This window comes from Heliangelus exortis, chromosome 3 (genome assembly GCF_036169615.1).
Source record: "Heliangelus exortis chromosome 3, bHelExo1.hap1, whole genome shotgun sequence".
In the NCBI taxonomy this organism is placed as follows: Eukaryota; Metazoa; Chordata; class Aves; order Apodiformes; family Trochilidae; genus Heliangelus; species Heliangelus exortis.
Window position 1 is genome coordinate 61,472,705 of NC_092424.1, and position 13,431 is coordinate 61,486,135.

Sequence of the window (13,431 nt, forward strand, 5' to 3'; positions counted from 1 at the left end):
AATTTGCTAAGAGCTTTATTCCATGTGAAAATTAAACCCTTGAGCAATACTGTTAAACAAGTTGTGCAAAAAGATGAAAACAAGGAAAATTGTGTGTGTTTTGTGGGTGAAACATCATCTTTCACTTTGGGGAGAGACCACACTATCACTACAATGTGGGAGGAAGCTCTTCTGACTGCCCTGGCTCTCAGGACACTTACCTGAGCCATGTACGGAGCAGGGTGTCCCTGCTTTGCCTGGCTTGTGTAGGAGATAGGCAGTGTTTGAAGAATTTGATAAAAGGGAAAGAAGAAGGCTTGCACAATCTGGGAATGCATACATGCTAGGCAGAGCTGATGTTTGGCATTTCAAACAAAGTACAAGAGCCAGCAGTGAACTTATCATTTAGCATGAATCAGCAGCGTGCACAAGTGCTTGAAGCTGCCTGTTCACAAGGATGCAGCAAACTCTGAAGGACCCTTTGCAAGAGCAGTAGATGGTGAATGGGATTAAAGCAGATAAATGCTTCCTTAATTTTTAGTTGGAAACAGATGCAAAGGTAGTGGATTAACAGGAATAGTGACATTAGCTCTGAGAGAGCTGCTACAGAGAAAGCAAACTGAGAAGCTCAGAGTGCTCAAGGGCAGTTTTATAACTAGTAAGGGACTGCGTTAGCCTAACAGCAGGCAAACAACTAATTGAAAAAGATAATTTGCTGTAGGAAAAGTACGTGTTTGGGGGCTTCAGATATGCCAAAGCTTTGGTCTGAGCCAAAGGATACATTCATTGGACAAAAACAAGATCAAGATACCTAGGGGTATAATGTGGGGTTAAGTCACCAACTGTCCAACCATTCCTCATGCTTCTGGGGAAACTCCAGCAGGCTCACCACTCTGGGAAACAGAAGTGGAAGGAGGAAATGTCATATTTAGAGGACAAAAAGGAAGTAAAAAGTGGAATACTTTGTGTAATGTCTAAATGTATGAAGTGGAAATGTCCTCCATTAACTTAAAAGAGGGAGGATTTTATGGAAATTGTTGATATTTAATATTTTTGCGTGATTGATCGTAGTGAGTTTTTAAAGTTCCCCTTACAAAAAAAATGTCCTCAATTTATTATTTGTTATGAGAAGCATCTTTTCCTTTGTACTTTTTCAAGTTATTCTAGCACCCTAGTAAAATATGGGGAAGGAAAAAAAGGTGGAGCATAAAATATGCTTCAATCAAAGGGTACAAACAAATAAACAATTCTTCAAGGAGCTTTGAAAAAATATAAGTCTCTAGTAGAAGCATTGTAAAAGTGCTCAAAAAAAATGTAAAAGTGCAAAAATAGCTCACCTTGGAGAAAAGTTAATGCAGCAAGATCAGCAGGTAGTATGGCCGATGCAGCAGAGGAGGGCTGCAAAAATTGCTTAAAATGATAAAATTTTCTCAAAGAATGTGGAATTTATGTAGCTGAGACAAGCACATGAATCCATATCCTAATCTTCTGAAAAAATTAGCAAATTATTATAGTAAATAAAGAGAAACCCATGACTAAGGGATAAATATTTAAATGTGAGGTTCTCTGTAGATGCCAGTGCTAAAGGTATGAACCTCAATCCTTGACTTAAAAGGGAAAGTAGTGACCTACATGTCATGAGCAGCAGTAAAATTTAGTGTCAATATAGTGAAATAAGGGAGTTTACATGCCTTCAGCATCAGTGAACTGAAACTACTGTCATTGATAAAAGGAGCCTGGGTTAACTTAAACACAAGACTATAAGCAAGAGCAAGTATAGAGTCTTGCATCTGGGAAAGAACAACCCCAAGTACCAGTATAGGTTGGGGACTGAACTGTTGGAGAGCAGAAAGGGGAAAGGGACCTGGGCGTGCTGGTGGGTGGAAGGATGAGCATGAGCCAGCAATGTGCCCTTGTGGCCAAGAAGGCCAATGGCATCCTGGGGTGCATTAAAAGGAGAGTGGCTAGTAGGTTGAGAGAGGTTCTCCTCCCCCTCTGCTCTGTCCTGGTGAGGCCACATCTGGAATATTGTGCCCAGTTCTGGGCCTCTCAGTTCCAGAAGGGCTGGGAACTGCTTGAGAGAGTCCAGAACAGAGCGACCAAGATGATGAAGGGAGCGGAACATCTCCCTTATGAGGAAAGGCTGAGGGAGCTGGGACTCTTCAGCTTGGAGGAAAGGAGACTGAGGGCTGAGCTCATCAGTGTTTATAAATATGTAAAGGGAGAGAACCAGGAGGATGGAGCTAGCCTCTTCTCAGTTATGTCCAATGATAGGACATGGGGCACTGGGGAACAAGCATGAGCATAGGAGGTTCCACATAAATATAACGAAAAACCTGTTCACAGTGAGGGTGACAGGGCACTGTAAGAGGCTGCCCAGGGAGTCTCTTTCTCTGGAGACATTCAGAACCTGCCTGGACATGTTCCTGTGTGACCTGTGCTGTAGGTGACCCTGCTCTGGCAGGGAGTTTGGACTAGATTGATCTTTCGAGGTCCCTTCCAACCCCTAACTTCCTGTGATTCTGTGATTTGTCCTTCAGCTTGTGAAAATAACCCCAGTTCTTTTTTTCAAATTGGTAAGTAAGATTCTCTATCAGCAGATCATCATGAGAGAGAAAAAGTGGTTGCGGAAAGACACATAGGTGCTTTTTTTTTTTTTAAAGGCATCAGAAAAGTTGATTTGTGAGTAAGAAAAAATTGGAAGTTTTTAGCAGAGAATTAGTTTAAGCTTACTCTGAACAAACAGCAAGTGAAGTAAGCTGTTTTAAGGTATTGCAGAGACTAGAAATACAAGCTAGGTTTTATATTAATAGCTCAGGAAAAATTGGCCCTGACGCACAGAATTATTTATCCTGGCTGAAACAATTTCCTTCTTTACTTTACTTTAGATACCTACATAACACACTTTATAGCTGAAAACGTGATCTCGTATATGATATTCTTTGTAGAAATAAGCTAGAATTAGCAGCTATTTTTCAGCAGTTTGCAGTGGAATGAGGGCTTATACCTGGGCCCACCAGTTCCCCTTATTCCCAAACCATGCACTAGCTAGCTGGAGGCACTCTCTGAATACTGATCTTTATGTTTTTAGAAAGTTGTAAGGTATGTGAGGCTTTACCACTCTGACCTAAAGAGAAGTTTCCTGATCCCAGAAAAGATCCCTAATTTTGGTGTAAAAAAGGTTTTAAACAAAATACTGCATTAGGTATCTACGCAAAATTAGGTACTGCCCCTGAATTCATCCAGAACTTGTGGTTTTAACTCCTCTTGATACTTGTGTCAATATCTACAGCGAGTACTGCCACTGAGACTGATTAGCCTCTGTCAGCTTAGTTAATTCCTTGATTGCAAGAGTTTCTCTTTGTTGCATTAGTAATTTCATATAAGATGGAAAGTGCAGGGGACCCTCACAGGCAAGAGCAAGTCAGTGCCCAGGAATTCCAGCTGGAACACCTGGGTGCTAACCTGCTCCTGCCTGTGAGGGGTGGGTGATACAGACCTGTGCCAGGCTGTGGGCTTTTGTCCAGTCCCAAGGTGTTTGACCCAGTACCCCCTGGGTTGCCCCCGGTCCCAGGATACCTGAGCCAGCCCTGCTCCTCCCTCCAGGACAAAAAGATCATCAGCCATGTTAGTCTCACTGGAGGTGATTATTAATATGCAATCATTTTTCTTCTCAATAGCATTTTCTTGTTTTGCTGAAAATAGTGCAACTTGAGCAATTTCTAAATAAGTCATTTTTGTCACTGCCTTTGGTGTAAATACTCTTATAATAAAGATTATTAACAGCAATTTTGATAATTTTTTTCCTGGTAATTATATAAAATTTGTTTCTATTTGATTCATAGTTTAAAACATTAAGAATGCATAAAGTTGCTATGATAAATCCTTCAGAGAAATCAGATAGAAAGGTGAGCCATTTTAATTGCTTGAAGTATTTAAAACATTAGAAGAGATTGACTTTCACCACTGGAAAATAAGCATCTGTGTTCAAAGAAGGGCTGTAAATTTGTTGCTGATACTCTTTACTTTGAGTATCACAAAGAAATTTTTTCAACTCTAACTGTGCATATACGTGCATGTAGCCTTTACCATATAGCATAATAATACTCTGCATGACTTTGTCACAAAGTACAACAGTATAAAAATACTCTGTTTACATGCACTTTCATCATTTTGTAGCAGGAAAACTGAAGCAATATACATTAATTTTTATTGTGGTTGGTGTCAGTTAATACATTGTTCTTCCAGAAGTAACATACTGTAATATAAGTTTCCTGTTAGGTTAGTGTAGAACAAGATTTAAGTGACACTATTTGTGATTAACTATTTATTTGTGACTGACATAATTTAATACAAATACATTGTTTAAAATTAATTGGCCTAATGTCAGATTGACAATTTGTACTTTCATTATGCGTAGCATTTATAAAAGTCCCACATGTATATTGAAGGAAAATTTATCAGCTATTCACTATATGAGTATATAGCTTCTTTAAAAGGGCTCTGGAGGTGTGTGTAAATTGTGAAAGAAGAGCTAGTGATGTTTCCACTATAAAGCCTTGCTGAAATTCCATTTGAACTGGTTTTATGTTACTTTCATATACAGCTGGGTTTTATGTTTGTATAATTTTTTATAGGAAAAATAGTAACTTTTTTTTCTTAAGTTCAAAATCTCTTCTGAAACCCATACATTTGAACCCACCTGAATGATTTAACTTCTTAAAATAAGTGGAAATCTTGACCTGTTGCAAGTTTAGTATAGAGTAATGTATGTGAAAAAAAGAGTGTTTACTGTTGTTACTGGTGAGAAATGGTGGGGGTCACACTTCACAAGGTCAGCAGATGGAAGGAAAATCTATAGAATCAGAATCTTTTCAAAGAGAGGGATTGGAGGCCAAAAGGTCCAAGTCGAACTCCTCTAGCAGCTAGTTACACTTTTTTGAATTATTCAAATACCTGGCCATTGATAGGAAATACAAAGTAACATACTTCATCTTATAGGCTTGTAATAATCTTGAGTGTTTTGATTTACTATAAAGTATCTGTAAGTCCAAGGGGAAGAGTAAGAGCTCACGCATGAAGAAGGTGAGTAGAGAAGGCAGCAGGGAGACATGGTAGTGTCTCAGGTTTCTGGAGATGCAGGCACAAGCCTTCAGAAAGCCTCCTGGGCTGTTTGTGAGAAAGCTTCTGAAAGCTGTTATCCACACAAGTGTGATGTTTACCTTACCAGTTCTTACCAGAGACCTTGCTAAATACTGTGGGAACACAGCTTTGGAAATATGAGTTTAAGGTATTTCTTAAGTCCTGAAGTCCTGCTGGGAGTCATAGGGAATAGGCAGTAGTGACCGTCTACATGGAAGGATGCAGTTAGTGCCTTCAAAATAGTGTTACCAAAAGGTCACCATACTGTTGTTTTGTTGTTTTTTCTTTTTGTGTCTTTGTTTGGGGTTTCAGCCTTTTTTAAATTTCTGATTGTGACTAATAATGACTTGAGGACAAAGGCAGAAGAACACAAGTGGGGATGTTTAGGCATTATTTTGACTAACCTGACTGATGAATCTGTGGGCCAAGTAATAGATACTCTGTTCTTCAATCAAATTCTCCTGCCTCTTCCCTCTCTTCCCTGTGTATCTTTGGTAAAGTTGACGTTTTTCTGTGGTTAAACTAAAAAATGGAAGGGGGGGAAAAAAAAACAAACCAAACTTTATATCTACTAAATCATATCCTTCAAACTAAAATTATATTCCCTCTTCTTGGCATTTGGATTTTGTTTGTTTTCATTCCAATTGAGCTCTCAAAGAATTTAAGCTGGTCCCAAGCTTCAGTTTTGGTCAATTTGCAAGGGTGGGCGAGGTTTTTGGGAATTTCCATTCTCTTTTTCTAGACACTTGCTTTTTGGTTTCTAACCTTATTTTTACTGGGATTCCCAGCAAGCTGTTCATCACTTTGCTAGCTTCTGTTCTTTTGCCTTTCTCATGCCAGTGGGAAGAGAAGCATGAAACTAAGTAGGATCATGTAGTTCCAGTCAGTTTAACATTGCTTCTGCTGCCACAAGCAACAAATTTTTTATTGCAGAAGAAAACACGGTCATGCGATGTGATGAGCCTAGAGGCTTCTCCCAGTTGGGCATTTAAACAGAAAATGTAGGAGGCTTTATGCAATCCTTGAACATAGAACTCTGTACCTAGTTTTAATTGAATGTGAAACATCTTTGTAAAAGCACCACTCAATATTTTATAGGTTTCTGAGTGATCGTGTCTTTTTATCTCACATACTTCAGTGTGCTTTAATGTCAAATTTCATATTCTGTGTGCATTCCTATGTTGTCTCCCATATACACAGACGTATACGCAAACACACACACATGTGCACGTCTTCCAGGGAAAATGTCACGTGCATCAGGGTATATTCATACCTCATTTGAGATGTAGAGAAGAAAAAGAGTAGAGCATTTCCATGAAAAACAAAGCAATGCCTACAGCAAGTGCCTGAATGCCATGGAGAGCACAGGGGCTGTCATGGTGTGTCAGCCTGCATCCACTGCCCAGTCTGTACTGGGACACTGAAGCAAAGCAGCAGTCTATGATTTTAGTTACCATCTCCTAAGTCTTTGCTTGACAGATGGGCGAGCAGTTTCTGTGAAGCTCTTGTCTGTTCACTTCTGGGCTTTTTTGACTGCATTAATTTATTATTAATGTGCCAAATTGTGTTGCTTGTACCAACGGTTTGGTCATCATGTATAACTTCCATGCAGACTGAATTAAAAGCCACTATTGGGACAGACCACTCACTTGGTGCTGGTAGCACAGTGCCTGGTGCTTCCTTTGATCCAGCACATTTTAATTTCTTTTTACTCTTTGTAAAACTTAAGTCTGTTTTGATAATTAATACCAAAGAAGTATCATGTGTGAGGCTCACTGAAAGTTGCATTGAATAAAATAGGCTAATTAAGAAGGGGAGAGAAATACACGTCAATATATTAAACAGAAGTAACATTTCAGCTAAAAGACTGCAGATCTGGGCAACTTCAGCTTTTTGAGGAGGGTTTTTCTTTGGATTCAGGGTTTCTTCAGGCACTTTCTTATCCTCATCACCTTCTTTCAGCACGTATGTGTTCAAATCTAGGTGAGCTGCTGTGGTTAAAAAGGCACTGCATGAGTAGACAAAAATATCTTGTAAGCTGAAATGGGAGATAACTAAGTGCTCCTGCCTGGTGTTGATGGGATTACCAGCTACTGTGAATTACTCAGGCAAAGAGACCTGAGGTGACACTTTAGACGTGTTATTACACCAGGGATATTGGTTCCGTTAAAAATAAGAAAGTGGGGTCATCCTTGTGTGGCTCAGTACAAAGCTTTGAAAATGTCTCTTATTGGAAAGATTTGAAGTAAGCAGTTTTGATCCTTTTGAAAGACAAGCGTGTCCGTAGCTGACAGAGGTGGTAGCTGAGCTGAGGTCTTTGCCCTGTGCCCAGCCCTCTCTTTAGAGAAGGATTTATTTTAAAACAACAAATCATAAGAAGGGATGACTGAAAACTGTTTTGTAAGCATTTCTCTCGTTTGGAAAATGCTGTATAACAAAGGCTCTTCCTTGCCTTTGATTTTTCTTTTTAAAGGGATTTTAAAACCATGTAGTCCTTGTCCTAAGATACGCTTATTAAAGAGTTCAGTGATGTTCCCTGAAGTCATAATCTAGCTTGAACTGTTTCCCCTGGCTATACTACGAGACAATTTGACTTTGCATGAAGGTTTTGAAAACCGTATGTGGGGATAATATTTCAACTTCATGCTTTCTCTGCACTGTGAATGACAAAATATGCTTTGAAGTGCTTTTCCATGCTCTCTACCACTACCTTCTGCATGCAAATAAATATTAATAAAAGTAGATCCACACTCACTTTTGGTTTTAATAGGATGTTCTGTCATCTCTTCAATTTTTCTCTCTTGAATTTCCTATTTTTAACTGGTTTATTTTGTTTGTAGTACCAGGCCCTATACCTGCCAAGTCAGTGAAAGGAACTCCTTTTGAAGATAAGATCTTCCTCAACTGGAAGGAACCTATGGATCCAAATGGAATCATTACACAGTATGAGGTAACCATTAAACAGCTAACAAGCATAGGGTTCACAAAGTGTAGGAAGAGGGGTGGCTGACAGTACTTGTTCTGTGCTTGTATGCTGCTTTCATTTACAGAATACTGGATTTTGTGTAGTGATAGGTATTCAAAAATCATATCTATGTTGTTAGCTGGCCAGCCAAGCCAAGTGGCTTTGGCATGTGATAACAAATATTTCGATGCATGTGGGAGGTACTAGTTGGAAAAATCATGTACCACTACTATGTTGTTTAGCTTTATCAGGTCTTTAGATGGAGGTTAATAGAAACCTCTATATATATTCTATTTAAAGTAGATTTCTTATAGGAGCTTTCTGACGACCTCCACAAGAGGTTGGCAGGAAACAGGAGCGGATTTGAGGAATAAACAACATCCTTTCCAATACTCCTTTTTTAAAAAGAACAGAGAATATAATTTTCTGTACCAGTGAATTATAGGAGGAAGACAAACTTACCAAACAAAACCTGTTCGATCTGTAGTTTCATCTATTTAATGTTAACAAATTCTTTCCATAGTGGGGGTTAAAACTGATGGGCATCTTAGCCCCACTCAGCTGCTCACTAATCCCTGCAGTGGGATGAGGGGAGAATTGCAAGGGCTTTTGTGTGAGATTTTGTGTTTTAATCACAAGGCAGAGCACCATACAACTGGTTCTGAAGAAAATTAACTCAAATCCCCGTCAAAACTAGTATATTAAGATATCATTGTTGGCTTTAAATTCACTAGCTTTTTTTGGACAGCATCCAAATTATGTTTATTAAGAGAGGAAAAGGAAAATGTATTACAGGAAATGAAAAATGAAAGGTTTTGGTGAAAAGGGGGCGATGGTGTCCTAATCTAAATGTAGCAGTGAAATTTTCCATGCCTAAACTGAAATCACGAAGAAAAGAGATGAAGGGCATAAGCATGGCCCTTCAAGTGCTGCCTTCAAGCAGACTCTACAGCAATACACGTTAAGTCCTCATGGGATCCTCAAGGTAGCAGGTAGCATGTGTCTTCTGGTTCCATTTCAGCTAAGCTAACATAGTCATCTCGTGTCAAACCCCATGACAATTGTTACAAAAATAATTGTTTTCACAGGTCAGTTACAGCAGCATAAGGTCATTTGATCCTGCAGTTCCAGTCGCAGGACCTCCACAAACTGTGTCAAAGCTGTGGAACAGCACACACCATGTCTTCTCCCACTTGCATCCTGGTACTACTTACCAGTTCTTTATACGTGCAAGCACTGTCAAAGGCTTTGGACCAGCAACTACAATCAATGTAACGACCAACATCTCAGGTAAACCCAAAAAACAACAGAAAAAGAAAAAAGAGGGAAGAAAAAAAAAGTGTATACATGGGGTAATGTTTTGGGGATTTTTTTTTTTGTAAGACTTGAAAAATCTTGACATGGGAAAGAAATTCCCCCCCCAGTCCTATCATGTTGTGAAACTGTATTATGTATTACTGACAGTGGTTTTGAGTGTATTTGCCAAACAGAAACATAAGTTCAAGGATAAATCCTTGCATGAATGAGGTGCAAATTGCACACCTGTGATTGTAAAATGTTTGAGTTTGTGTAATCTTGCACTCTCATCTAAAGATTTTGAAGTGCTATGTAAACCTTAACTAATTAAGCCTTACAGCACTCCATAGGTCACTCAGTACTGTATTTGTTTTGCAGATTAGTAGTCAGGTGCAGAAAATTAAACTGACTAACTCAAGGTGACACCACTTAGCAGGACACACCTATAACAAACTTGTGGTAGTTCAGAAGTGTGAATGTCTTTTGCCAAATTCATATCAGTCTGTTTCTTCCTACTGATGCAGGTCTGCTTTTACTCACTTGCTGCAGTGCACTAAGATGGACACTATTTGTCTTAATAATGTACTGTGATCTCTAGAAAAAAATAACATCAAATGGAATCATTTAGTGGGGTTTATTTTCTTGAATTTCAGTATTATTCTTGAAAAATGAGATAGTAGCTTACACACTTGATAGCAAAAGATAAGTCTGCCATATCTAGAGAGATTGTTGATTTTATGACATGATGACTTTGGATCTTAGCAGAGATCAAAGTCAATGATTTAGAAATATAAACAGCACAAAGCAGGCTATTTTCCTTGTTGTCTGCTGTAACAAAACTTATATCATCCTGTAAAGGCAAGTTAGTAATGCACTGAAATGCACCTACCTTTTCTATGGGAAACTACTCACATAGTCTCCTCACCCTGTTCTCAAAAGCATGCACAGAAGTCAAAATGTGAGAAAATTCAAGGCAGAGCTCCTTTCTTATGTAGCAAGTGAAATCCTATAGTTGTGATAGTTAACTGGAAAAATCTGTTGAATTTCATCCCAGCATGTGAGCACTAGTCCTCCTTATACCAGAGCTCCTTCAAAAAAAATGCAACCAAATCACCAAAAAAATCTCCAAACTATGTGGTCTGTTCATCTATCTATTAGATTGGTTTGAAGTGTAATACTTTATTCAGATTGTTTTAAGGTCCTTGTGTTTCTTCATAATACATTCCCATTAATAAATAATTAATTTAAAAAAAAAATACACAGTTACCATTAACAATTTTATACAGCTAAACGGTAAAGAAATCCAAACATGCAGAACGTTTTCAAGATTTTAAATGATTGGTAATAAAGAGAAATCTATTCTTTTCTGAATCACAGAAAATCCTGTTTTGTTCCTTGCACTAGGACTGAAGTCAGAAACATTGTTGTGTTCTTTTTTTTTTTCTTTGTATCTTGGGCGGTGGTTCAGAAATTGATTATTGAGCAACTTGGCCATCTGTTAGAAATGGAAGGAGAGAGGCATATGAGAAGAGGCTCCCCCACTCAGTTCTAGTCTCCACAGATGTTTGTCCATCCAAGCCCAGTTTTCCTGCACTCTAGTTGCTCTTGGTGTAGTCTTCCATGATGTTTAAGAGAACATGTGAAAGGTTCTTACATTGCTGGAAGAGGAAGAAGAGAGGTGGTAGAGGCTGGGTCTTTAAAATGGTGAATATAGAATGTAGAAAAAACAAGGCCAAAATGAGACTTTGTCATCTTAGGTCATCTCCTCCCTCAGTCTCTGTCCTTAAATAAACCTGCTTAGCTTGATAGGTATCATGATTTGAGGGGGACCAGTTGAGGGTGGGATTGTCAATTGTTGGTGAAGTTCCGTTCATGCTTTAGTAAAAGATAGTGCCTTACGGGAAAATCATTTAAAAAGACTCAAGTAGCTTCACCCTTGAAGATTGTGGCTTACTAAATTACAAACAGCCACCATCTCATGAAAATCTAAAATCCAAAATTTTCACTGATTTATTTCTCCTTCTTTTCCTTCCTACTCAACATTAATCAGCTCCCACTTTACCGGACTATGAAGGAGTCGATGCATCTCTCAATGAAACTGCTACTACAATAACTGTACTCTTGAGACCAGCACAGGCCAAAGGTGCACCTATCAGGTAATAAAAAATTAAAAATTAATTGAAATCATAAAAACCACAAAGGTTGGGGTTTGGGCTTGGTGGTTTGTTTTTTTTTTTTACTTGATTGTACACAGTCTTGTAGCTCATTGAGCTGTTTGTTTCCAAGTGATTTTAATTTGACATTACTGTTTTACAGGTTTTTGTGGCTAGACTGAGCTTGCCAATAGATCTGTAATTAAAAAGAGAAAATTAGTGGGTCTGGAGGTTTGTTTTTTTCAGAGATAGTCATAACCTGAATCATCCAGCTGTCTGTCTTGTTTGATTTGGGGTCCCCAGGACCACCTCCTATCCATTTTAATTTCACTTTACTTTCTCACAGTGTCTCTGAAATGTGAGGTTGAAAGGTGTTTGTCAGAAAGTGGATTTGAAAATAACACTTTCTCTCCAGTGCTTCAAATCAGCTATTCTATAGCATATATGTATGACTGGAAAATTGGAAGCTGAGTGGAAATGGGAGAATAATAGTGATGAATACAAACTATTTGACCTTTTTCTTCTCAGGGTGCTTCTTACTAGAAATCATGTAGCAAGCTATTAAATTTTATTTGGCGTGTCCCATAATCATATTAAAATGTTTCATTTATGTTAACTTTGAGAAGTCTTTCCCTTTCTGCTCTTTATTGAGAGATAATTTAATTCTGTTTGCAAAGATTAGTCCACATCCTGCTCTTTATTTCTACTTATTAGTGCAAAAATTTTATGATGGTATTTGATTCCATTTGTGTGTTACTGATGTGGCTGCATCAGCAATATTCAGGGACAGGTTTGACTAATTGGGGATTAATTAGCTACCAAGCATTAGAACCTTTTCATGCTCTTACCCTTGTGACATTTTAGAGAAATGCGGGCTAATGCATTTCATTCAGTGTTACATTAAGTCACTTACCGTGGCTCAGCCGATGTCAAGTAATGTGCCTGAGCCCTAAAGCAGAGGAAAACAGTTTCTTAAGTGTATTTCCTTTAAGAAGAATGTATGTATTACATTGATGTTGTGTGAAACACATGCTTATCATATAGTCACCATTATGGTTGATAGGATCAAGTTATTTATTTATATTCTGTCACTAAAGATAATCCAGATTCATCCTCTTTAAAGGAGATACTCGTGTTTTACATTCATAAGTAAAAATTGCAACTCCATACATCATTAGTTGCTGAAAGATTTCCCCGGAGCACACCTAGGATTTTGTTGAGTGTGAAGAATGATAAAATGCACAGGACTACATTCAGTACAGCACTTGAATTTCTAAAATAGGTGTTATGTTGAATTGATACAGTAGAAAACAGACCTCTAATCTGAAAATCTTCCCATTTTATGCAGGTTCTTAAACTCATTGTACACCATTGTAGGTGCTTCTTAAAGCCTTCCAGGGGTCTTGCTGCTGACCATATCCAAAACTGTCCCTGTTAGAGGAATCTGGTATCTATCTCATCTAACCCATGGCAAATGCTTTCAGTCTTCTGCCTGGTCCCTTGTTGGGGCTGATGCCTTGACTCACTCAGGGCAAGCAGGGCAAACATCTCTGGGCTCTGCTGATGGTGGTGCACATCATCTCTCTACAGCAACTGGGCTGTGGCACATTTCTGCTGACAGCAGCAATCACACCCTTCAGTCCCACCCCTCACACTGAGGGGCTTCAATCTCTCATCCAAGGTTTACTCTCCATAGGGTTTTCTTCTGTGAACCAGTAGCATGATGAGATGCAGCCTGAGGATTACTTGTACCTGGCTTGGGGAGCTCAGGTTTCTCTGCACTGTACTGGCAAGCGAGTAAGTCGCTGCAGAGTAAATCTTCAGCACACCACCTCACAGTGATTTGCTCAATTTTTCTTATAGCATTTTCAGTTCAGTGGCACGAGCTTGTCACTG

At 38.7% G+C, this 13,431-nt stretch overlaps 1 protein-coding gene across 6 annotated transcripts in view; it reads left to right on the forward strand.

The window, feature by feature from the left end:
• PTPRK (protein tyrosine phosphatase receptor type K) overlaps positions 1-13,431 on the forward strand; it is a 389,642-nt gene that overhangs the window by 301,656 nt on the left and 74,555 nt on the right. For all 6 annotated transcript variants that reach the window (XM_071740971.1, XM_071740972.1, XM_071740974.1 and 3 more), the window contains exons 9-11: positions 7,962-8,071; positions 9,175-9,376; positions 11,433-11,538. In XM_071740971.1, the coding sequence (XP_071597072.1) occupies positions 7,962-8,071; positions 9,175-9,376; positions 11,433-11,538 (418 nt within the window). The remainder of the gene's footprint in view (positions 1-7,961; positions 8,072-9,174; positions 9,377-11,432; positions 11,539-13,431) is intronic.